This window comes from Heterocephalus glaber, unplaced genomic scaffold (assembly GCF_053883595.1).
Source record: "Heterocephalus glaber isolate CG9 unplaced genomic scaffold, H.glaber_assembly_v1.0 deba00001572, whole genome shotgun sequence".
Classification (NCBI taxonomy): Eukaryota; Metazoa; Chordata; class Mammalia; order Rodentia; family Bathyergidae; genus Heterocephalus; species Heterocephalus glaber.
The window spans coordinates 14,809,780-14,835,512 of record NW_028258357.1 but is presented as its reverse complement, the minus strand read 5'-3'; the positions used below and the strand labels follow the sequence as shown (position 1 = coordinate 14,835,512).

The following is a 25,733-nucleotide window of genomic DNA, read 5'->3' as shown; positions in this document are numbered from 1 at the left end:
GAATTTAAAACAATGGTGGCGGTGGGGAGATGTGTTGCTATTGTCTATTCTCTTATCCTCTTCTAAGGGGTTGAAATCAGTATGTGCAGAAGAGCCAGGCACGCAGTAGCCACTGGGCCCATCCTGCCACCAAGCTGTTACCGGAGGAAAATGGTTAACTCTCCCATCTAGGGGAGAAACTTCGATTAGTTGAGGGCAGGGAGACATCTCTCCCCCTTCTGCAGCAAACAGTGATTTAATGTGCCTTGACAATTACACACAAACACTTGAGGATCAAAGGAAGATTAATTAGTAATGCTATTTAACACTCCTTTCTTTTCCTCTATGCACCAAATACAAAGTGTAATCTGAAGAGTCTTAAGCGGGCCAACACTACTGTTTTAATTAATTAGCTAATAGAAATCGGGTTTCCATTATACTGTCAGTCTCTTTTTGTATAAAAAGAAATGATCAGACAGACATTCTTTTTATACCAAAAACCTGCTCCTTAAGGAAGTGTTTTTAGGATAGACTGGCATTTATGACTAGAAAGAAATAAATATTCCTCAACTCCCCAAGGTCTTAGAAGATTAAAATAAAATATGAATATGTATTTAAATCTTCCTAATACCAGTTCTTTCATTTCAGACAACTTGCTTATAAATTAAAATACTTTTATAGGCAAAAAACATTGAGTGATATGAAGCATAATTAGAAGTGAACTTTATGAAATGAAATGCAAGTAATGAAATGTAAATGAAAAGTAATGAGTACATTTAATAAAAGGTAGATATTTTGTTATCAAAATTATGGAAAACAAAAATAATGAAATTTTGAAGAAATGTCTCTCAAGTTACACAAGGAATACCTTGCTTAAAACAGAATGCTGCTTCCTATTACTTTAAAAACAGATACAGTAAGTGGACTCCTTCACCATCCATAACTCCGAGGGATAGTGGTTGTGCTACAACTATACTGGCAACACTTTCTAGGGGACAGACTGCCAATAACCCTAGAACCTTTTACATAATTATTTTAAGATATTTAAATGCTACCAGGACCTCATGTGCTTAAATTCCAACCAGTTAATTATTGGTAGGATCTAAACATATTGAAAGGGGCAATCTCAGGCCCTTTTTATGAAAAATATTGGGGAAGTCAGAGGAGCTGTTTATGAAAAGTCCAAGTGAAAACAGCCCTAACCATTGGTAGGTAATCTGGGAACTGGGATCAAAAGGGATATGAATAAAAGCAGTATTGAACATGTGGGCTACTGCAAAATCTACCAAATCCTTTTCTTACAATCAAGAGCCAGCTATGACCTTCTAGGTAATAAAGATAAATATATTAAAGATGAGATCATTGATGTGGCTGGACGAACATGCATCTGAATTGAAAAACATGAGTAGTAACTGTTATTTGCCCAACCTGAGAACTAGATCGATTTGATTCAATGGTACCTCTGGCCTCAAAATTTTGGACTAAAACAAAACCATGTTAGAAAGAGAAAAATATCACCAGGCTTCCAAAACCGAAGAGTATACCTCCCAAATAGATTGAAATGACTCAAAAATTATCCACAGTAAATGTCCAGCTTTTCTAAAAGATGTTACACTTACCTGCATATTTTCTCTACTGGTGAGAGGTTTTCCTGAGTCAAATAACTGAAATGTCTGTCAAAATACAAAATATTAGCAGTAGGAACAGGAGGAAGTATTCTTTTAAATGAAGCAATTAATGTGTTCTAAAATTGTTTTAAATACCATTTTATTGTAAGAATAATATATATTCTAGTGAGAAAAGATTAGTATAAAGAAAAAACTTAAAATCATGCCTAAGCCAGCTTCCTTTATGTGGTCAATGACAATATCTCGATGCCTTTTTTTATTAGTATTCCATGTTTGCAGTACATAATGTTACATTCCCTGTGTGGAGTTGGCACATGTGCGTAACACGTCTTAATGCCTTTTTTTAATCCCCTTTCCCTCTCCTCTCTCTCCTTCCCCCACCTCTTGATCCCCTTTGCAATTGAGAAAGATCTACCTCCCTACTTCCTATTACCTATGTTTTACTTTGGTCTACCAATTCCTTTTTTGTATTTTTAAAATGTAGAAATAAATTTACATTGCATTTTCACTAAACATGACCAAATTTTCTTCCTATGCTATCGAATTATTTGCAAATCTTGGTCCAGTGGGCAGCTATATTCTATCATGTGAATGTAGCATAATAACTATCCCTTTCTCATTGCTAGACATCCCACCATCACCCCAACTATTAGCCTCGGTTTAAACACCATTAATGACTGTTTTGTTTATATTTCTGATTATTCCCTTCAGCTAGATTCCTGGATGCAGGATTTCTGGGCCAAAAGATAAGAATATACGGTATTGAGAAAACTGAAAGAGAAGAGGATGACTCAATTTCCACTCCCACCCACACTGTATGAAATGTCAGGATGAGGGCACTCTTAGCAGCATTGATTACTATCACCTTTAAAGATCTCAGCCAGTTTGACGTAAAATCATATTACTATTCAGATTTACTATTTTTGTGGTTCTCTCCTTTTCCATGTAAGCTACCTGTTAATGTGTTTGGTTCTAAATATAACAGTGAGTCGGGAAATATTTATTTGCTGGAGGAGATTGCTGTATTTTGGAGTAGAAAATATCCCTCTTGTTATAAAAAGTCCTTTTTAAAAGATGTTCATTTGTAGAAAATAACACTGATGTTATTCCCATTTCTCCTTGGACACTAGAATAGTGTCCAATAGCTTGGTGCAAGGACAGGTTGATCTCACATGGCTAGTCTCCTTCCTCAATCACCTGGACCTCTTTGCCTGAGGCCAGCCTATGGTCATGAGGCTATTCAGAAGAGACCACAGTGTGGAGAACCAAGCTTACCAGTGAGGAACGAGGGGAATGTTCTACCCCCTCTCTGAGGGACCTGGATGCCCACGGCAGTGACCTCATTAATGCTCTCCAGATTCGTTTTTCTCCCTTCCTTGTGTAACATTCCAACTGACTCATCATACTTTCACTTATTCCCAAATCCTTGTCTCACGATCTGCTTTGGATGGATCTCCAAAATGACACATCAAGTAGAACTTCTTATTGAAATAAAAAATTGGTGAGTTTTAAAAAAAATTTTCTTTCTTGAAGATATTATTTATTGGTTTAATACATTGAAAATTTAGTAACTGAATCTGGGGCAGGGTAGAACTTTTGGGTGTATAAACTGACAGGACTTGACACCAGGACTTTAGCTTTGGTGCTAAGAGCAGAATTACAAGATGTTAAAATATAGAATTTTTAAAAGGATATAATAAATGTCCAATAGTAATCTGTAAGACTTTTCCAGTTATGTCCTTTACAGGTGAAACTTAAATTCATTAATCCCTTCTTTAAATAACTGGCCTGCAGCCTAATAACATTGGCACCTATTTTAATTATAAACCTTGAAAGCATTTCCTCTTTTAATTACACTTTTTAAATTCCCAATTGAAGCTGGAAAGCTGCAAATTAACTTTAAGAATACAAAGTTCGAAGTCAGAATCCACTGGGAGATAATTCACCCACACGTTGATCATATGAAAGCTGGTATGTAAAAATGAACTTGGGAATTCACATGTAAAAAAATCAGTCTCACATGTTTTTGTTGTATGTTTTGGTAAAAGCAGTGGTCATCAAAAAATTCCCTTGTTTTCCATTCTACCCAACTGGTTTCTCTCCCCTCCTCATCTTCCTGGACTCTAAATGTGGGTGGCCTTAAGGATTAGTTCGCTGACTTCTTTTCCCTGTCTGCTTTGGTTCCCAGCTGATTCCATCCAGTCCTATGTTTAAGTCTATGCTAAAGCTCCCAAATTTAACCTGGCCACCTCCACGTGGTCTGAATTCCAGACTAGATACCCTCTGCACCCATCTATGCTACTTGCCCACCTGGCTGTCTACTATGTATCTTGTCTCACATCCTGTAGGGAGCAGCATTCCAGGATTTGAAACCTCTTTCCCAGGTTGAACACTCTGCAGTCAACCTTGACCTCTCTTACATGCCACATCCAAACCATCATCAGGATGGGATATCAGGTCTCTTCACAATATACCCAGATCTGGGCCACCACTCCCTCCACCCCCTCCCCACACACGATTACCCCAAACGCTGTTTCAACCAGGTTGTCTGTCATGTCTGAACAGTCTGTGAATTAGCCTCTCTGTTTTGACCACTGCCACCCAAGTTTAATTCCCAAACAGCAAACAAAGTGGTTGTTTTATATTTAGTTCCTATCAGGTCCTGCCTCTGCCCAAAACTCTGCAAGATTTCCCTTCTGGTTCAGAGAAGACTGCAACCCTCCTCAAGCCATACAAGGTCTTTCATAACCCGGCTCCTGGGTCCTAGCCCCTCCTCTGCTTCTCCCCTCTTTCCTGCAGCCTTCCTTGGCCCACCTGGTTTTCTCAATCACGCCTTGCAAGCACCGCCCTCAGAGCTTCTTTCCTCACAGTTCCTCCTGCTTGGAAGGTTGTTCTCCCAGATCTTGGGCTCCCTTTTTTCAAAACTGGCTTATTTTATTCACCATCCTGAATGAAACAGTAACCCACTGCCCTGGTCACGCTTGTTCCCCTTGACTTGCTGGGGTGTCCCTCCCAGCACATCCCCACCTGAAACACACTCGTGTCCTGAACGTGTTCATTGCTTATCCCTCTCGCTGGACTATTAGCTCCAGGAATGCAATAGCTCTGCTTGTCTTTTTATTGCTTTTTCCTCATTCCTGTATTCTGTAAGCTCTCAATAAGTACCATAAATAAAGTAGAATTTTAATAACAAAATGCAAACGTTTCTATCTCCTAAATTCAAAATAGACTAGGCAAAGAATGTTCTGAACAGTACACTGTTAACCGCTACTTTATACACTGTTGGTGTAAAGTATATAAATTTAAAAATCCAAATAAGATATAAGGAGAGATGGTTTTGACAAAGAACATTAACCGGAAGTTATAACATTAGACCCAAAAGGCTAAGAAGTGGTGGCTGATAAATAGTCTGATGAGACCGTCCATCATAACTATAATATAAAGTGACCTGCAGCACTCCCGAGCCAGAATTCCACTGCAAGCTTTAGACCCATGCTTCCTCCCTCAGGCCCCTTTCCACTGCACACCAGTGAAAAGCCTGATCTTTTCCATAAAAGCCTGATCTTACCTGGGACCAGGCTTACCAAAAAGGTGTGGCACACCAGCGACGAAGTCTAAGTGTACTTTTGTGGGAATGAGCTCTGTATTTTAGGAAAGGTAGTCCTCAAAGGGAAAGAAATAGTTTTGAATCAAATTGGTCAGTTACCTGAGTTTTTGGAGGAACTTTACAGCAGGAAGGTATTGAGCAAGGCATATTTCTTCCATAAAAAATCTGAGTTAGCTCAAAAAAGGCTTCGGAAAAGAAACCTAAATCGATAAGAACTTCTATCTAGAAAGGAAAGAAGAGATTTTAAGTTAAATAGTTTGTTTCACTTATAAAAATAATTAGAGAAAAATCATAAACCTCTGAGATACAAAATTTCTGTGGAGTTATTATAATGTGCTATGAATTAATGCTTACTAATTAATGAGTATATGCTAGTTTACATGTGCTATGGACTAAGAGCTAACAGGCATTTATTAGATAGTGCTTACTTCACCAGAAGAAAACACATAAAGAGATAATAGTCATTGAAACATTTTTTTAAATTACTGAATTTATATCTTTATTCCCATGGCAAACTATGGCTTAAAAACAAACAAACAAAAAATGACATTCCTGATGTTCTTGATAGCCAAAGAAATCAGTATTTTAACTTCACAATGTGTAGGCATAAAAAGCTACTAATTTTCCAATCCATAATGAATAGATGCCGTCAAGTTTAAAGGCATATACTGCAGGGCCAGGGATTTAGCTCAGTGGTGCCACCACCTGTCTCGCAAGTACAAGGTCCCATCATTCATTCATCATTCATTCATTCATCTAACATGTTTGCTGAGCACCTCTTCAACACTAAGCCCTCTTGAAGGTTACATTCCGTTACTGTGTATATTTAGCTAAATGCAAGTGAACTATGAAGGTATACATAGCATGAGACAGCAGTGGCATTGAGTGTATTGGCAAAAAGCTACTTTAAAGACTGGTGCCTGGAAGGACTTCTGTGAGGAGAAGCCCTTCAAGAGAATAGTTAGGATGATGTCAGGGAGACACGTGAATAACTGCTAAGGGAGGCCCCATGTACAGAGGTCATGTGGCAGAACAGCTGTGGTGTCCTGGAATGTTCCAGAAACAGCCCATGTGGTTGGAACTCAGGCTTTCAGAAGAGGAGAGTTAGATGGGTACAAATGGGAGTCAGGGAAGGTCATGTAGAGCCTGTAGGCTGCACTAGGGAGTTGGCTTTTTATTTTCTACATGATATGAAGTTACTGGAGGCTTTTCAACAGAATCCTAACATGACTTATGTTTTGAAAACATCCAGTGATTTTATCAAAGAGAACAAAGAAGGGAGACATAAATATTGACACAAGGAATCAAACACAAAATTGGATGAAATAGATACAGATGATATAGATGATAGAATAGATGTAGATGTATAGATATAGATACAACATTTCAAAAGAAAAATCAATATATCCTCAGGATTTCAATCCATCTTACTCTCTGTTTTCCTTTCCTTCATTAGGAATCTCAAGTGTGCACAAAAATAAAACAAAAAGAAGATGAGTTGGAGGAAACTGGTTACGAAAATAACATGGGAATAAAACATAAGTGGTCAGAAGAATATTTTTAATGGGAAAGAGAAAGCTGCTTGTCTACTGAGTTGCACACTGAGCTTCTTGCCTAAGACACCTTTGTCTCTAACCTCTCCATGGCCATATAGAATCAAAGCATTTAGGAGACACAGGAACCCTCGCAGGTTCCTAGATGACCACTTTTCTCACAGTCCCTACAAGAGGACACTTCCCCAGATCTCTGTATAGTTAGCCTTCTCTGGTCTTGACTCTATGACTGCTGCACACAGACGACAAATAAGTGTCAAGGCTATGTCTGATTTCAGTGTATCAAGCCAGCTGAACAGGTGGAAAAACAATGGTGGCAAGAATGGACATAATATTTTCAGAAGTGACCAACACTGTGAACACAAACAAGACAGATGGCAAAAAAGCTAGCTATACATCAACCCTTCATTCACACAAATACAGGACCATCAGTACCCTTCCGAGGAATGTTAGATATGTTGAGAATTATAACTCTTTGAAAAGGTTGGCAGTTCTAAAGTCAAGTCAGACCAGCCGATCCTAAAGAGGATTTAACGGCCTTCCATGAAAGACACCAGTGCACCACAGAAACTTAACAGCATGATCTACTGCTGTTTAATTTGTCAGAAACCATCACTGTTTGTGATTTCCTGCCTCTGATTTTTCTCTTTTCTCACTCACTGACCCCAGTTTACTTCAGAAAGGTCAGGCAAACTCTGCTCATGGGGGCTGTCATTTCTTCCTCTTTATGATCTATCAACTGCCCTTTAGACTCCAACTGTCAAAACACCGATCTGGTTTTTCAATACTACTACACCAGTGAGATCTCACTTCTACCTCACTCTGCTCCCAGAACTGTCACCAGATAACACATCTGATCATGTCATTCTCCTGATCAAACTTCTATAATTAATCCCCCTCCAACCCAAGGCTTCAGATTAGAGGCCACAGTTTCTCACTGGCTTTTAAGGCATGCCCCGACACAAACAGCTGTTAAAGACTAACACGTTGCTATGGCCTGAATATGTCCCCCAAAAGCTCATGGGTTAAAAACCCCTAAGTTCATAGGTCGATGGGTTTTGGAGGTGGGGCCTTTGGGAATTAATTAACTTAGATGTTGTCATGAGGATGGGACTGAGATTAGCGGCTTCAGAAGGTGAGGAAGAGAGACCTGAATTCGAACCTGCTGATCTCTCACCATGCGATGCCCTCTGCCATGTGCCAGTGCATCATGAAGGCCCTCACCAGATGCAGCCCCTCAGTCTCGGACTCCCAGCCTCAGGAGCTATGAGAAATAAATTTATTTTCTTCATAAATTACCCAATCGTGGGTATCTGGTGAAATAACCTAAAACAGACTGAGATACAAGCCAATATAAACAGTCATCTAACGAAAAGTTTTGCTCCAAGCTTAGTCTCTCCTTACCCCGCTGGATCTCCTTGCTGTATGTAACTAATGTCACAGCAACTTCTCCACCTCTCTTAATGACAGACCAGAAGACACCTATTGCCCAATTCTGACTCCACAATCTCCTCACCCCCCTCACTGCACAGCCTCCATGTTATGTCTCTTCACAGTCTGGAAATCAAATTGGGTCCCTAGAATTCGAGCTGGGCGCCTGGAATTGTGGGCCTTTGGTATTCCTTGTGGTACCTTCACTCTCCCTGCCCAGAACCTCTCCATCCAGTATAACTGGACCACCAGCCCCCTATGCCAACGCTTTCTCACATCTGTGTCTTTTACACTGTTGTTTGCCAACAATGCTCCCTTCCTCCTCTCTCCAACTTGGTAACTTATACTCTTTTCCAGCCTGTATTCTTAGCTACTTAGTGAAACCTAAAGACCCAAGACCTCTCTCCATCCCTCTTCCACGCTCCCGGAGACAGTGCTCATCACCCTCACCTGCAAATGAGCAAGTGCCAAGCTCACACCTACTCACTGACTTGCCTACTGCCCTGCTTCTCCTCCCAGTTTTCACTTCCTTCTAAGCAAGTCCTGTGGTCTGTATGTCTTAAACTTGAGGTGCTAACGTGATGCTTTGAAACAGAAGGTCTGTAGTAAATGTTCTTTTAGAGTTAAATCAGTAAATATTGACCAAATATTATATAGGTGAGTTCCACTAAACACTGAAGAGAATGTGGACAGTAGGCACCTAATAAATCCCTGCAAATTTTAAGTTCAATACAACCATTAATCACTGAGTATCAAGAATGTAAGTTTAGTACTCAAGACACTATAGAGCATTAAAAGATGAGTGAGACACAGGCCTGGGCTTCAAGAATTGTGTGATTTCAAAGAGCACTGTGAGAGAATGGGAAAGAAAAAATGTTACACAGCTTTTGGTGCTGACATTCAAAAGTAAGACAATTCTTAAGAGTCAGTAACTCAGACAGGGTGACCCAGAAACTTTCGTGGTCAGTAATGAATTACTTATTAAGTCCTCTTAAAAAATTTTTTTATTTAGAAATAGAATGCGAAGAACTGCTGAGGCAGGCCTGAAGGGCTCGGAATGGGAAAGTAGTTCAGAGGGAACACTAGTTTCCCCTCCTCAGAAACAGGAGGAATTTAAAGGGAAAGATAGACGGCGCGTCCAAAAGGAGAGGAAGAGGTGTGCTGGCATGGTGTGCTGGAGCTCATTTGCTTCCCACTGCAAGAGCTGATCAGGCTCCTCTGTCCCCTGCATCTTCAGTGACACCTGTGAGTAGTATCAAGTCAGCCACAGCTGGAGTATTTACACCCTGGATGAAAATTTCAAAATCCTAAATTGGCTTTTTTTACAAAGAGCCCATTGTGAAACATTTACCAATATATAGATTATAAGACGATGAGATGATGCCCAAGAAATATTTTAAGTTCAAGAATGCTTAATATTCTATTTTAAATGGTTTGTTTCACCTTGATTTAAACTTCCCTGTTTTCTCACTGTTTAGTAAAGGGCACTGTAGAAACCAAGGCCCTGGGTGAATATACTGTGTGCATTTATGTAGGAGTAAAATAGGGGATAGAGTTGAATTCCACATTAGATTTGAGGAGATATAGGAGAGGGAGAGATCTTGCTGAATGCTGAGACAATCCACACATAAAACAAAATCAACCGAAGCAGAGACTTGCAACACAGGTGACCAGGAAAGTAGCCAATGAGAAGGATAGGCCTGAGGTTCCCCTCTACACAGGGGTCAGGCCAACAGTATGGGACTCTCAAGGCACAAAACCCTGGACGATGACTGGGTTACACAATTAATTGTCTGGTCTTATTAATTCAATTGCCTGTGCACTGAAAATGTGTCACACACCATGATATAGAGGTATGATCTAAAAACATGGTGAATGTTTAAATTTTTAAAATTGATTACAATAAAAGACACATTGCCATTAGTCCCCCTCAAAATACTTCCCCTTGTTTCAAACACATTTATCCTATCATTCTTGACATTTTCTGAAACAGTTCTGGAAGTTCTTTCACTTGAGTGTTATTTGTGCTGTCTTGGCTGCCTTGATGTCCTGATTCAATTCAAAACTGTTTACCATTCATGGTCATTTTAACTTTGAGAAAGAACCAGAAGATGCACGATACTAGATCTGATGAATAAGGTGGATGAGGACACACTATAATGTTTTTAGGAGACCAGAACCTTTCCATTGGATGGCACTTGGCAGCAGCATTCACCAAATCTTGGACCACTCCTGGTAAAGACACTCACAAAAGAGGACTTCCAGAACTCCTTCAGAAAGTGGCAAGAATGATGGAACGAGTGTGTTCAAAAGGAAGGGGAGTATTTTGAGGGGATTAATGGGATATGTCTTTTATTATAACAATATTTTTAACTTCAACATTCACTGTAGTTTTTGATCACCCCATGCACACAAAGGTCTTCAGGAATAACTTCACAGAAACAGGAACATGGGCTCATTTGTTCTACGAGGAAGCCAGTCTCTCAGGAACGGAGACTTCCAGCTGCCTAGTGTTGGTTGAGCCTCCTTCACAGGAGTAGCTGCTGCTCACTCTCCAGTGGCCCAGTTGCAACGTTTCTAACTGGCTGGCTCTTAGACCTTGTTATGATGGGTAAATCATTATTATATCAATATAACACCGTATTACTATCACTTATTATTCTGAGTATTAGAATCAAATTAACACATAACAATATTCTTCCTAGTTAATATCAAGTGTCTTTAAAGTTTATAATATACCTTGAGAATTCGTGCTTCTAAGTTCCTGACTAGGTCTTGGCAAATTCCAGAAACAAAATATTGATACAATGCAAGAAGAGGCAGAACCTACCAGGAGAAAAACACCCTTTTAAAAAATATATATACAATTTATCAAGTTAATAATCTCATAATCAAATTTAGCTAAATATTATATGTAGGACATTTTATGCAAAGTACTGAGTTTCCCTGTTGGCAGACTGAACTGGTAAAGGTGAAATGACCTGGCATATGCTCCATAAACTTTATCAGAAATTTAAGATGTCATCAGAGACTTACAGTGTCAACTAGATGCCATTTGGTAAACCAGACTTAGGTCTAACACCTCTTTAAGCATGGAAAAGTTAAAATCCAATTAATTATTTTCTTGAAAAAAAAATTTATCTAAATGTACGAGGCCTATGGAAAAAATGCTAGCAAATGAGCTATCAAATAAATGCAAAGTTTAAAACAAAAGAATTCACATTCCTGTCCCCTAGCAAGATCTTACTGACTTATCTCAATGTCAGCTGCTTTCTAATTATAATTTTTCTTTTGGCCAAGACCTATTTACAACATGCCTCTGATGGGTTACGCACTGTTAAAGAAGAACAGAAAATATCACAAGTCCCAGCCATTATATAACACATATTCTACTGATTAAAATTCAAGCTTATTCTTCACATAATCTTTTCATTTTCTTAGAATTAAATTTAGAGCTCAAATTGTTTTTTTGAGGTCTTTAGGATGTAACGAAGGCTAACAGACTACAGTGTTTCAGTTGGCCTGGCCATTGTCTATCTAGACGGGGGCAAGTTTTGCCTTTAGATTTTCATTAGAAAGAGAGTTGAATTTAGAAGAACAAATGTGTCTGGAGAATAGAAAACAATATTTGGGGAAAAAAAAAAAAAAGCCCTGATCGCAACTCAAACCTGAAGCTCCATTCCTGCAGCTGCACCCTGCCAAGGGAGATAGAGCAAGGCAGCTTGAGATACTCTCTGATTAACCAACTGTTTCCCACAGTTCCATGGCTCTGGGTCCCAGAGCAAATTTTATGTTTGTCAGAAGCCTCCTTAGCCACGGGGCTCCTCCTAGGTTAATGTCATACAAAGTGGAAACTGTGCACGCCTTGCGAGTTTGGTCTTGTGGCAGGTCAACGGGCCAGCTGGTAACAGCAGCAACTTTTTAAAAGGACGCGAATAGTTATAAATGACTTCAAACCTCATACATTTTTCTACAATCACTCCCTGCAAACATAAACACAAAACCTTTTTTCTGCAATTAATTCAGCACAAAACATTAAGAGTTCGTGATTACCTTTGAGATTTAGTTTTTCTTTAGTGAGAAATAAAAACACAACATTTTATTGCTGTCAATTGCTCAATCATCAGAAAAAAATTCTCAATTTCTCAAGCTTTAGAGAGGGAAAGAAGTTTCATTTCTTTTCCAATGCAATGATACATATTACATATGAATATGAGCAGGCAGCTAAAGGTTACCCAGGGGACACAACCATTTTCTCAATCCAGAAATGAGGCCCTTTAACGGGGGGAGAAGCACTATTTTATTATTTTTTAATAAACAATTTCTTATCAAATCTGCCCAATGTTAAAAACACTTATCAACCTTTTCACTTTAATACATGGTTTTATAATTTAACAACTCATCTTGGGGCCATAAATATTTTTAATATAAAGAATGAATTTAAAAAAACAAATCTGCCAGAAAACATATATGAAACCAATTCAGAAAACAATATGGGAAAAAAAGATTGTAATTATGAAAGTTCTGAAGGAAAGCGAACATGAGGGAAAAGGTTAAAAAACAGAAGGGAAGAAAATCAATGAAAGAAGATAAATGAAAAAAATATAAAATGACCAACAGAGCATGCTCATTTATTTTTAAAACGTAACCAAATTCAAATTTACAAGACATACTCTGATTTCTTTCCCTCAAGGGAAGGAGAACTATGTATGTGGATTTTTCTAGGACATTAAGATACATCTGATTTTTCTCTCACAGTTAGAATTGGAAACATCTCAATATGGAATACTCTCACAGTTTGCATTTTGATAAAGAACTGAAGGTTGCAACTTGCAAGTGCACTAGACTCCTGTGCTCACATTAGGGTCCCATTCCAGTCAATGTCACCAAAAGTCTTAGGAAAGGAAAAGTGAAATAAAACTAAAAACAAGTGTAAAATCAATTAGACACTGCCTTTGTACCCAAAATGAAATGCAACGATGTCAGCAAGACTATTAATGAATATGTTTCATTTTGAACTACAGATAAGAAATAGAGACTTTAAAACTTTAATCCAGGGCTGGGGATGTAGCTCAGTGACACCTCACCTGCCTGGCAGGCGCAAGGTCCTGAGTTCCATCTCCGGTACCAGCAAAAAAAAAAAAAAAGAAGAAAAGAAAAAACTTTAAGCCAGAACTGACCAAAAGAACATTAACAAAACTTGAAAAGTATAAGGTAAGGGGAAAAAAACACCACAGTGAATTAAGAGTTGTTGATTTTGCAAATCACTCACTATTAGATTGTGCTTAACAAAGTGCAGTTCACGGATAACATAATATAAGCTGGCAACTACAGAGCAGATGTCAGCCCTGCAGATATCTGAGAAAAGCTCAATGCCGGGAAGAAGCTGTGTGATTTCATACTGAGCATAGCAACGCTCAGCTTTGGGATGTGGTAGTGTAGTTCGAAGCAAACCCTGAAAATCAAACAGTGAAACAAAGACCTATAAATTACATTTGCAACAATGAAACAAAATAAGTACATGTATCACTTCCTAAACTGTTGAGTACACGACTGGCATATTGTACTCCATCATAAACAATGTTTATTATTAATATTATTATTATTATAAGTTCCAAATGCTTTTATCACTCCGGATGGGCTTTTGAAATTCCACAGTAGTGGTACACATACTATTTTTGAAGAAATTATTACATTACTGTGTTGCACACTGCTGTTAGGTTCTCTCTCCCTCCCTCTTTCTCCTTCTATTTCCTTCCTTTTCTTTCTTTTCTTTCCCCCCCCCCCGCTTTCTTCCTTCTTCCTTTCGTTTTTTGAGATAGGGTCTCACCATCTAGTCCAGGCTGGTCTTGAACTCACTATGTTGCCCGGGCTAGCCTCAAATTCAAGGCAATCTTCCTGCCTCAACCTCTCAAGGGCTGGGGTTACAGTATTCACCACTGCACCCAGCTAAGATTCTTGATAAACGTTACCTCACTCACTTAATGCTCACCTCACCCATCCTTGGCAGGAAGGGTTATGATCTCACAAATGATATAAACAATGAACTTACTTGTGGCTACACAGCTAAGAGTGGCAGAAAAAAGATTCAAGGTCAAGTCTACTTAACTCAAAAATCTGTTATTTCACTATACCAGGGTGTAAGGAGCAAAAATGATAACTTGAAGTCCAAATTAGGCAGAGATAATTCCAAAATTTTAACTGCCTCAAACAGAAAGATGATTTATTTAATTTGACCAATGTTTCTTGGATAGTTTATATGACCAATGTCATACTGGGTGATAGGCAAACAAGTTGAATACATTTAGAAGTATTTATTTTGTTATCTTAAATAATTACCATTTCTTTTTTTTTTTTTTTGGTACCAGGGATCGAACTCAGGACCTTACACTTGTGAGGCAGGTGGCGGAACCACTGAGCTAAATCCCTGGCCCTAATTACCATTTCTTGATGACAAATGCATTGCAAAACTATGTTCATGTGTATACCAGGAAAGAATTTGAATCAAGTTGCTTGTTAAGGATGTAAGGTGTCCTATTCTAAAACACTGTGAACTTACTGAAATTTTTAATTTCACAAATTTGCTTTAAAAAAACATAAAAATAATTAACAGGCAATCCTAACACTTAATTTTCATTTTAGATGTAGCGTTATTAATGTAGCACTACATAATGTCCACAATAAACAAAAGTTCAACTTTTTTTTAAAAAATCACATATTTTCTAGAATATAAACAACATTCCCTTCAAGAGCAAGAAGTTTCAGAAAGTAAAGAAACTGATGTAAGGAAGCAGAGACAGATCCTCACTCCCTCTGCGCTTCTGCCTCTTTTCTCTTCCCTTTGAAGCCAAGCAAGAGGCATGTGGAATATAAGAAAACGTCAAGGACTGGTCTTACATTCAGAGGAGGCTTCGTGAAGAATTTATCTACCCAGATTTCAGAAGCCATCAGGCTGCTGTGATACACAGAATGAGGTACCTGCCCATCAGTCAAAGTAAATAGAACCTTTAGCAGACTGCAAAGGCCCCTGGCTACATCCCTGAATCTCAGAACGTCTTATACTTCAGATAAAAGCTCCTTTCTTCTACAGAGAAATCAAATCAAATCCTGAAACACAAACGTCCGTCTTCTGTAGTCTTCGACTTACTTCTTGCCTTCATTACATATGTTACATCATGTAACCGAGCAAAACTTTACTTAGACACAGGGTAACCTAAGGTGACCGTTTGGGGTCCGGCAGACTGGCTTCACCCTGATCTTACTAAGGACAGAGACTCAGTTTCCCTATCTGTCAGAAGAGAGGGGGCTGACTCTTGAATGTTAAAGGGGAACGAGGCACCAGGGTGAAGCCAGATGGGTTGTGACATTTAATCGGGGTTCACACTGTCTTCCCGCCTGTGAGTTTTATGAATGTGACACACTGCTGCACATTTATTTTTTTACTGAATGAATGGTTGTGGTATTACAGGAAAACATGCACGAAGCATTACCTGGAAGAGCAATGCAGACAAAATGCAACAGTTGATTCTCTTTTTAACGTTCATTCTCTTAATAAATCTAAGTATAAGAAAAACAGATTAGTAAACAGTTTTCCAAAGTACTTTTATATAAATATGTGTCTTTAGATATATATATGACACAGAAGATATTACAAAATATATATAGAAGAAAATATGAGAAAAAAAATATTTTTTATTGTTTTATTTTTTTTCTGAAATTCTTTTATTGGTACATTTTAGATACACAACACAATTACATTTCTCACTGGGAATTGTACCTTTACAGGATGCATCTTGGTTCTTATTTTTTCGCCATTCCCTTGCCTTCCCTTCACCCCCCTCTACCCTTCCCTATTTACAAAGACTTTATTTCCATTTTTTCCATTTCTCATCATTTTTCCTTTCCCTTCTCTCCTTTCCCCTGTCCCTCCCACTACCCCTACCCCTTTGGACCTTTTCTTCCTTTTTTGCATTATCGATTATTCATTCTAATCATTGGTATATTTTAGGTATACAATATAATGACATTCATCATTGGAAGTTTGCACCTTTACATCATCTCTCTTGGTTCTTATTTTTCACCCTTGCCCAGCCCTCCCTTCAACCCCTCCATTCCTCCCTATTTACAAAGATTTTATTCCTGTTTTTCCATTTTCAATATGAGAAAAATATAAAGAAGAAAATAAAAAATCATCTATAATCCTACCACTTAAATATGATTTCTGGTAACATTTAGGCCCATTCCTTCTAGTTTTTCCCTATGTAGTTATACACAGAGAAATATAAACTAAAATTACACAAAATAACTAAATACAGAAAGTTAGATGTTGTACAGTTTCTCCTATGAGAAACCTGAAAAGGGAAAGGATAGGAAACAAGAAGGAAGATTTCTGGAGATGGGGAAGGGGGTCCAAGAGAGGGGGTGGGGAGTAAAGGGGTTGAAATGATCATGATATGTTGCAAATGCTTACACCATTTGCCAAAAATCAGTATCACTGTTCTGTACTATAAACATAGGCAGAGGAGGAGGGGAAGGGGGAGGAACAGACTTCTGACACACTCGATATTATGAATGATCCTAAAGGCTTTGGGCTGCATGAAAGAGGGCAGACACATAAAAATACATATGGTATGACTCCATGCATAAGAAACACCAGACAGTAAAACCATGGTGTTAGAAATCAGAATGTGGCTGCCTCTGGGTGGGGCGGGGTGGTGGCTGAAGAAGGAATTCCCTGAGCTAACAGAAATGTTCTAAGTCCTAACGGCCATGATGTTCACACAGATGTATAAAATTATTGAAAGTCAGACTACACAATAAATGTGTATATCTTACTGTGGGAAAAGTATACCTCGGTGAAAAATGTTTGGCTCAAAGACTAAAATTAAATGATACACACTATTTTCATAAGCAAATTTTCCATTTACAGACATAATAAATATAACATTTTGAAGTGCTTTAATATTTTGTTATATGGATGTATCATAATATAAAAATATTAACATATTTTTATTTTTTCTAGTGTTGAAGCAAATATTGGTAAAGTACACTTTTTAGTCCTTATCCTGTTAATTCTACTGGAACATAAGTGAAACTTTGGTAAAAGGAGGTGTGTTAAATAATTCCCTCCAAAGACCTGTCAATGTACTTTCTTACTAGCCATATATTATGCAATTGCTCACAGTATTAAATCTCACCATCAAAGTTTAAGATAATGTCTATCCATTTACTGTTGCCTCCTTTTATTTCCATTTGAAGTGTCTGAGTTTCCTTTATATGGATTTTGAAACTTTCATTTGCATTTTGAATCACATTACCTTATAAATCTCACTTAGATAAAACCATTGAGCTTCACTATATTAATAACACCGTCCACTGGCATTTAGATCCTCTGTGTGGATATTTCAATTTGGCATTTTGCAGTGAAAAGAGTTTCCTCAACTCTAAGAGCTCCTGAACAGCCCAAGCCCTATAGACTCAGCTCTCCTATGGAAGTCAGACTTCCAGCTGGGAAACCAGGAAACGGCTTTCATTTGGTTGAAATCATGAGGTAATAACTTCCAAGGCTCAAGCTGAGGTGCCCTCTGGCAAGAATGGTATAACTTCCAAGTTGTGAATCTTCCTCCCTCAACTTGACTTCTAGTCCCAATTGCCAAGTTCTACTAAGTGCAATGCATGCATGCGGATGTCTAAGGACAATTTATTTCCCAAGGAGTACAGAAAATTGAACTTGACAGATGTTTAAAAGATCTTTCACACTTAATACTTTTTCATTAAGTGGTAATTTCTTATTTTTCCTGCCCAAAGATACTAATTTTCTGAAAAATATGAAAAACTAACTAGAAGTTATTGTTGCTGTTGCTTAATTGCTCCTCAGCTCAAAGTACAAGGGCCGATTAAAAAATACAATGTGTTAGGGCCAGGGATTTACCTCAGTGGTTCCACTGCCGGCCTTGCAAGCGCAAGGACCTGAGTTTGATCCCCAGTACAAAAAAAAAAAAAAAATATATATATATATATATATATATATATATATATATATATATAAAATGTGTTAAATATCAGTTATTATAGTAAAAGATGGTGTAAGTTTTTATGAGGTGTGAGTGGTGAATGCTGCTCCCAAATGCCATCCAATGGAAAAAGAGGCTCGGAAAAACATTACAATGTGTCCTTGTCCACCTTTTTCACTGCTTCTGGCACTGTGTGACTTCCGGCTCTTCCCCAAAGTCAAAATGACCATGAAAAGGAAAAAGTTTGAGTTGATTCAGGACATCAGGCAGCCACGACTGCACAACAGCAGACACCTAGGAAAGAGGACTTCCAGAACTGCTTCAGAACTTAGCAAGAATGATGGGATGAGTGTGTTGGAAGTAGGCAGAGAGTGGTATTTTGAGGGGGATTAATGCCTATGTATTTTTAAATGCAACAAATTTTTTAAAATTTAGACAATCACCACAGTTTGCTATACCTCATAGACAGCAAGTTTTTGCCCTCTGCACCCTTAGGTGAGCTACATATGTATCTGGAGAGGTAAAGGATACTTGTGCTACCTCTATACTTTTTAAATTTCTCATGTTAACTGAATACTTAAAATATTTGTGAGTACTAACTCCAGGCAAAGCCTGGTGAAAGACACTCACCTACAATAACTGTGGTAGGCTGAGATGCCCACACTTTAATCCCTGGAACCTGAGAGTATGTTATCTTACATGAAAGAAAGGGTTTTGCAGAAGTAATTAAATTAAGGACCTTGGGATGGGGAGATTATCCTGGATTACAGCTATGGGTCAGAGTTAGAGAAGGAGATGTGAAGATGGAACACACGGTCAAAGAGAACAAGAGAGAAAGAGAGGAAGATGACAGGCTGTTGAAGATGCGGATACGCATCACAGAATTCAGGAGGACTCTGAAGGGTGGAAAAGGCCAGGAAACAAATTCTCCCCTAGAGGCTCCAGAGGAAGCACAGTCCTGTCAACACCTTATTTTAGTCCTTCTGAACTTCATAACTATAAGATAATAAATTTGTGTAAGGGCTAGGCATGTAGCTCAGTGATACAATGTTTGTTCAGCATATGGGGGATCTTGGGTTTTATCCACCACCACAAAGAAAAATCATTATATTTTAAGTACTAAGCTAGTGGCAAAATGAACAGCAAAACATAGGAAACTAATACTACTGTGTCGTAGGCTAAACTGTATCCCCTCAAAATGTGTATGTTGAGGTCTTTACTCTCCAGTGACCTCAGATTGGGGCTGTATTAGAGATAGGGGCTTTAAAGAGGCATTTAAATTAAGATGAGGTCATCTGACTCTAACCCAATACGACTCGTTTCTTTGTAAGAAAAGGAGATTAGGACAGACTGGTAGAGAGTTAACATCATGTGAGGACACAGAGAGAAAATACAAGCCAAGGAGAGGCCTCAGAGGAATCTAACTAGCCAACACCTTGATCTTGGACCTCCAGCCTCTAGAACTGTGAAATACCACATTTCTACCATCTGGGGTACTCTGTCATGGCAAGCCAAGCAAACCAACAGCATATGCCATGTAATGTTCAGCACCACAGCTTCCAGATGAGGATGCTGAGGGCACCGGGTTACTGGGAGGATCCTGAATTCCCCCAAGACGCCAACCTCCAAGCTATTATTCTTGCCCCTGTATCAACTGTTCCTTCACTGGTTTTGTCATTCAACCTGTAGTTACTGAATGCCACTTCCATGCCAGGCACTCAGGATCCATTAGTGAATAAAGCAACGACCATGTAGTATTCATATATTGGAAGGTGTCACGTGAGGAGAAGTCATAAATATCACAGTTATAAGCATCTCAGTGAAGTAAAAGGAATCACCCTGTGCATGTGACATACTGCCTGAGAACCCAGTGTGCATGCAGCATGGCCCCAACATGGCACCAGTGGACACCCCACAGAAGCAGCCGGTAGCTAGGGTGTGGGACATTCCCTCTTCATACTCACTGTGCTATCTTCGCTGATATGACCGCGCCTTGCAAACACCCCCAAATGCCAACTTTTGACAGAAATTCCTCACTGTAGTCTTTGAAGCCTGGAGGTGGAGAGCTATTGGTGGCATTGGGGAAGGAGGTAGCAAATTCTTTCCAGGTGTGTAGCACGTTGGGTTTTCTGAATATGTCATCAAGAGCTTGACACCAACATTTTAAAGCAGCCCTAAGACAGAAACAGAGCGTCTAGCAGAATGTTTTCTAAGACCTTTTATTAAATTTTTCTTCCAAAAGGAAAAGCAAGTATGCCAAGGAAGCATTCAATTAACATACTGGAGAATAATTCTATACCACCCATACACCATAACAGTGTCTCCCAGCAGTAGTTGGTGAATAAAATGAAACAATGTAGCACTATTATAGAACTAAAAATTATGGAAGACAATGTTTTTCCTACTTAGTAAACATTTTTTTCAAACAAAGAGAAAGATTGCCTTTATTCTACTGACTCCTAAAAATCTACCTTTCCTTTTCTGCAAAGACGAGAAGATTTCCGAGTGTATGCAAGGCCTGAACTTTAAGACTTCTTTGATTGCTGTCTTGGAGAACATCTGTATTTTTAATCAAGTAAAAGAACAAATGTCAGTTCCAAGAAAAAAATATTTCCTTTATATTTGCAAGAATATTTTAAAGTGCATTATTCCTTATCTGTGTAGATTGCGATATGAAAAGTGCAAGTTAATAGTGCTTTCAAATGTCACATAATACATATACCAGAGTAAGAGCAAATGATGCTCTATTTGAACAAAGAGGATTGAGAGATTGGGTCTAACACTCAGGAAACAAGAAAGCTGCATGGAGACAGTAGAAAGAAGCTGGGCAGCTTGAGATGGGGAAAGGCATGTGAAGGGGCAAAGCTATGCGCGCGCGCGCGCACACACACACACACACACACACACACACGGGAACGATACGTGTGACTGTAGTATCACTTTCCTGAGAGTGAACGGGGGATCTGAAGAGGGAGGCAGTGCCCTGACTCCAAAGACCCCTGAAGGTCAAGTGGAGAAAAGTGGAGGTTACCCCACACCAAGTGAGAAGCCCCAAAGTGGTTTTATTTTAGCAGAGATGGAAAAAGATCATATCATATCAGGTTTTTCCATTTAACTAAATTTAGAAAATGCACCTTTAATATCCAGGGTTTTGTTTATTATTTTGTAATAAATGCACGCATTCAGGGTTATGCAGCCAAAAGACCCAGCTGACATAGCAGTGGCAGTACTGTCTCCTAGAAGGCACCTCAGAAGCATCTGCTGGTATTGTGTAGGTGAACCCCAGAGTTCTTGGCTGGGCTCCAAAGCACAGAAACCTTCCAAACAGTGAAGAAAAGGCTGAGAACCTGTTTATAATTCTCTACTAGCCAACTTCGTCTTGCACATAAAAAGAGATGTTTGCATGGTTTCTAAATGTGACCACAGTAGGAGTTCGCTTTGTTCAGAACTTTACCAAGATTTATTTACCACTATGGAAAGTCACGTCACCAATGCTGATGCTATTTAAGTCCCAGCACAGCACACCTGTGTCAGTTCCCATCTGGAGTGGTCACATTCATGGTGACTACAAGAAGAAGCATCTGACTACTTCACACCTTCTAATGCTGGAGCATTTACATGCTAACCCACAGATTCTTTTATTATAAAGTGATTTCATTTTATATATCCTCTATTTTATATTTACAGCTACTGATTTTTTTAAATGTATGTAGGAAGAATATATTAAATATTAAATACAAATTTTATTTCAGGAAGTAGAGGAAGAATTATAATATTTCTTGCATAAAAGGGGAAAGTTGGGTCTACAGTATGGATTGGAAATATACTATATTCAATGTGTAGTAAAGCTAAATCAAGGAGAAAGACAAGGACAACAATGGAATCCAGCTGGACAGAGCAAAGTGGAAGTCAGTGTTTCCATCCCCAACAGGGACTTATAATTAAAAGGGGATCCACAATTAAAGAGGAAAGGGCAGAAGGGTGATCTAGAATTTTACAACAGTAACAGCCATCTGGGAAAGCAGGTAACAAGAGAGGACTGGAAGCGTCCAGTCACTACTTCCCAAGGTATGATGAACAGATTCCATGTTCATGCTCTTTCATCAACTTTTAATCTTTCAGGACCAGATGAGATACCAACATCACTGCAGAAAGCCTGAGTGAAACTGAATAAGCAATGGGTTAGCCTTACCAATAGTTTGGTGATAAGAAGAAATTACCAATCCGAGCTGTGAATAGGAAAGTTTGCTCTTCTCCACTGAATTAAAAACTCTGAAGTGCTCCTGAGAAAGGTCAGGGGGTGTTGACATGTGCATCTCTTCTATTCCCAGACAAAATTCCACCTTCCCAGAAGAGAATTTTGCATTGTTTACTCCTCCTTTCTCTCCTAAATTTGTGAAAACAAAATTTAAAACTTCAAATAGAGAAAGAAGGGAAGTCAGAGGGAAGGGAAAAGGCAGAGGAAGTGGAAAGGGAGAAGGAAAGAAAGATTTTGCACAGAGCTGGGATTTATTTGCAGTTTTGCAGGACACTATTTCCTTGAACTCGGTATCCAGGATCATTTCTGAAGTCCTCAGATGCGTGTTCTTTTGCACAGAGCTCTACAAAGGGGCAGTCAGTTGGAAAGCTAATGTGAAGATAATGTTCTGCTTCTCCTGGGAACTGATTGAAGTCACACACTTTGAGTTTGCCTTTTTTTTTTTTTTAACAACTTCCAACAGTAAGATGCTAGTTTGCCTCTGAGGCAGAAACCTCAGGGAGAGAAGCAACACATACATAGCCCTTGCCTGAGTCAGAGAAAAGTGGGAAGCACCCTGTATCTTTATAGGCTCAGAGAACTCACAGGAAAAGAAAAGGGAAGAATGCCAGGAAAGTCAGAGGTTACAGAAAAGAAGCTAAGAGAGACTCTAAAGTCTACAGCCTGAGGAGGAAGGATAAACACTGAGAATATTTTGGTACCAAGTGAGACTCAGAGTCAGTTAGTAAAAACCATTCTTAAAAAAACCATTCTTGTGTTTGTTTCATCAATTTATACCTTTACCGATCACTAATATATTGAATAATTGAAAGAAGGTATGCATGATAGAGCGCTAATTTAACAAAATGTGACTCTGCAGACAATACAACCAAAAACTGGATACTTACAGAGTCCAGGACAAAATGGGGGCCCAACAACAATGGCAAATAAATAAATATGTAAATAAATAAAACTCTGTCCGTGGATTTTAAAAAACTGGCCAAATGTCTAAAAGATTGGTTCAATAGAAATTAGTGTCTTATTTAAGTTTAAATCTATTTAATTACTTAAAAGAAATTATGTTAAGTTTAAGCATATTGTTTATTCTTACATTCTGATAAATTTTCATAGCAAGGTGTATAAATATATTACTGAGTTCAAATTTTTAAATAACCTAAGTATATATGATTCAGGATTTTTTTTCTTGCCTAAATTTGAGAATGTTTCTTTTTTTTTTTGATATGTTGAAATGAACATATCAATTTAAATACAAAAATGTTTCTCAACTCGACAATCATTATACTAAAATAGATTTGACAATCTTATTCACAGCTATTATAGTTTACAGACCATTTAATTAATATTTGAGAATGTTTCTTTGAGTTTTCTATTTAACTACTCAAAAGTCCTTTCCTGATTGAATTCACAAGTTATATCTGTTGATAAGAGAGAAAACGAACAGATGAAATGTAACCAACCATACTGAACATCTGCTTTTAAGCTAAAGGAAGGGTCTAAAATCATAATCTACGGTATCAGCAAGAAAACAGATTGATGCTGATAAAGTGGTGTTTGGTTCTAATTAACTCAGTATGACTCAATCCATCTATTAAGGAAAGCAAAACACAACCATAATCCCACACCTGCAAAGAAAACTGTGGAACATCGATGTATGAAATCAAAAACTTAATGAATATTATTGTCACATCTGCTGCCCTTAAGAGAGTTTGCTAGTTTGGCAGAAAGCAGAAAAGTAGGGCAGGAAGTGCCTTGGTTAGAATAAAGTGTCAAAGAGAAGTGATGAGGTCCACCAGACACGAGATAGAGCGAGAGGCAGCCAGGTGTGCACATGTGAATGAGGAAGAGGAAACGCGGTAGAGTGTGGTCAGTCTGTCTGCAGGATGGTAACCCCAAAACACAAAGATCGAGGGACAGAGGAAGAGCATTTACCTTGTGTCTGCGCGAGCAATAACGAAAGCAGCTTCCTGCTGTGTCGGAATGATCGGTTATGGTATTTGGACTTCTCCAGGGTCTCTCTAAAGCACCTCAGAGTGTCTGTCACATCCACAGGCACACAGACAAGCTGCTTGGCTCGCGTGTACTCTGCAAGCAAAGGGACAGGGAATGCGCAGAGTAACATGATACATCAAGCCCACTAGTAGCAAACCCAGTCCTAATTCAGAGAATTTCTTTGTCCCAACCTAAAGCCGCTAAAGTCAAAGCCCCCAGATCTGAAGCACATGTTTCAATATTTTGATCATTTTTTTTCCTTTTGGTATATTTGAAAGTTCTTTTTAAAAAACTTAGAAAAGTTTTGATTCTTATGAAATGCAAATAACTTTAGATCTTGCCAATTTTCCTTACGAAGCCTCCTCCTTTTTCTTTTGCTGATCATAGAAAATGAAATAATCTTGTCTTCAGCAGCCTCTTCAAAGCAAACATTCCTTGAGTAAGAGACCAAAGGAAGAAACAAAGAACCCTGGAGACTGGCAACTACTCTCTGAAGGGCAGGAAGAGATAGGTTCCTCAGACAGAAAGGCGCAGGGGGACGAGGATGGGGCCAGTGAGTGGCTCTGCAGCTAACAGCTGTCCTGAAAGAGGAGACGTTACAGGGAACGGCTGCAGGTGCATGACAGTCTGGGAATTAGGCTGCAGATGTGCTGCACACACTGTGAAGTGGGCAGGAACGACAAAGGGATTTACTTTTTCCATACACTGGACATGCAGAATGCGCCCTGTAAACACTAAGGTCTTTGATAGTGTAGCAGCTTACTAGGCAACAACACTGTAAGACACTGAGAGACACAACCTTTGTTCTGAGTTCGCAGTGGAGCTGAAGAGAGGGGCACCAAGACACTGGGCTACTAAAGTCACATGTGCAGGGAGCGTAGGGGACACTGCCAAGTGAGGGAAAGATGGAAGCACAGGCAGGAAAGGGTGAAGAAGAAGGACTGTGAGAGAAGATACACAGGTGGGTCTTAGAGGAAAAAAACTGATTAGGAGGAAAGGCCAGGGGTTTTAGGTAGTTAGAAAAGAACAGGAATAGCTACGGTTTATTGAGGACTTACCCTCTGCAGGAGCTATTCTAAATCATTTGCTGTGATTGACTGAATCCTGAAAACAAACCATCAGAGGAATGTACCATTGTTATCCTCATTTATAGAAGAGGAAAATAAGGGTCTGATTGCTTCTCTGAGGACACAGAACTAGTTTGTGCCAGTCGAGGTACAAAAGCAGGAGGGAGAGCGGGAGGGTGACATGGCCAGTCCTGTGGAACAGAAAGGC

At 38.9% G+C, this 25,733-nt stretch overlaps 1 protein-coding gene across 15 annotated transcripts in view; it reads right to left on the bottom strand.

The window, feature by feature from the left end:
- Positions 1-25,733, bottom strand: part of Cfap54 (cilia and flagella associated protein 54) — a 338,714-nt gene that overhangs the window by 136,078 nt on the left and 176,903 nt on the right. For 13 of the 15 annotated variants that reach the window (XM_087192632.1, XM_087192626.1, XM_087192624.1 and 10 more), the window contains 9 exons: positions 24,399-24,551; positions 22,404-22,598; positions 20,683-20,770; positions 20,176-20,385; positions 15,689-15,755; positions 13,471-13,653; positions 10,938-11,024; positions 5,314-5,436; positions 1,599-1,652 (listed from right to left, as the gene is read on the bottom strand). In XM_087192632.1, coding sequence (XP_087048758.1) covers positions 1,599-1,652; positions 5,314-5,436; positions 10,938-11,024; positions 13,471-13,653; positions 15,689-15,755; positions 20,176-20,385; positions 20,683-20,770; positions 22,404-22,598; positions 24,399-24,551 — 1,160 coding nt within the window. The remainder of the gene's footprint in view (positions 1-1,598; positions 1,653-5,313; positions 5,437-10,937; positions 11,025-13,470; positions 13,654-15,688; positions 15,756-20,175; positions 20,386-20,682; positions 20,771-22,403; positions 22,599-24,398; positions 24,552-25,733) is intronic. The other 2 variants (XM_087192630.1, XM_087192633.1) reach the window with 2 other exon arrangements.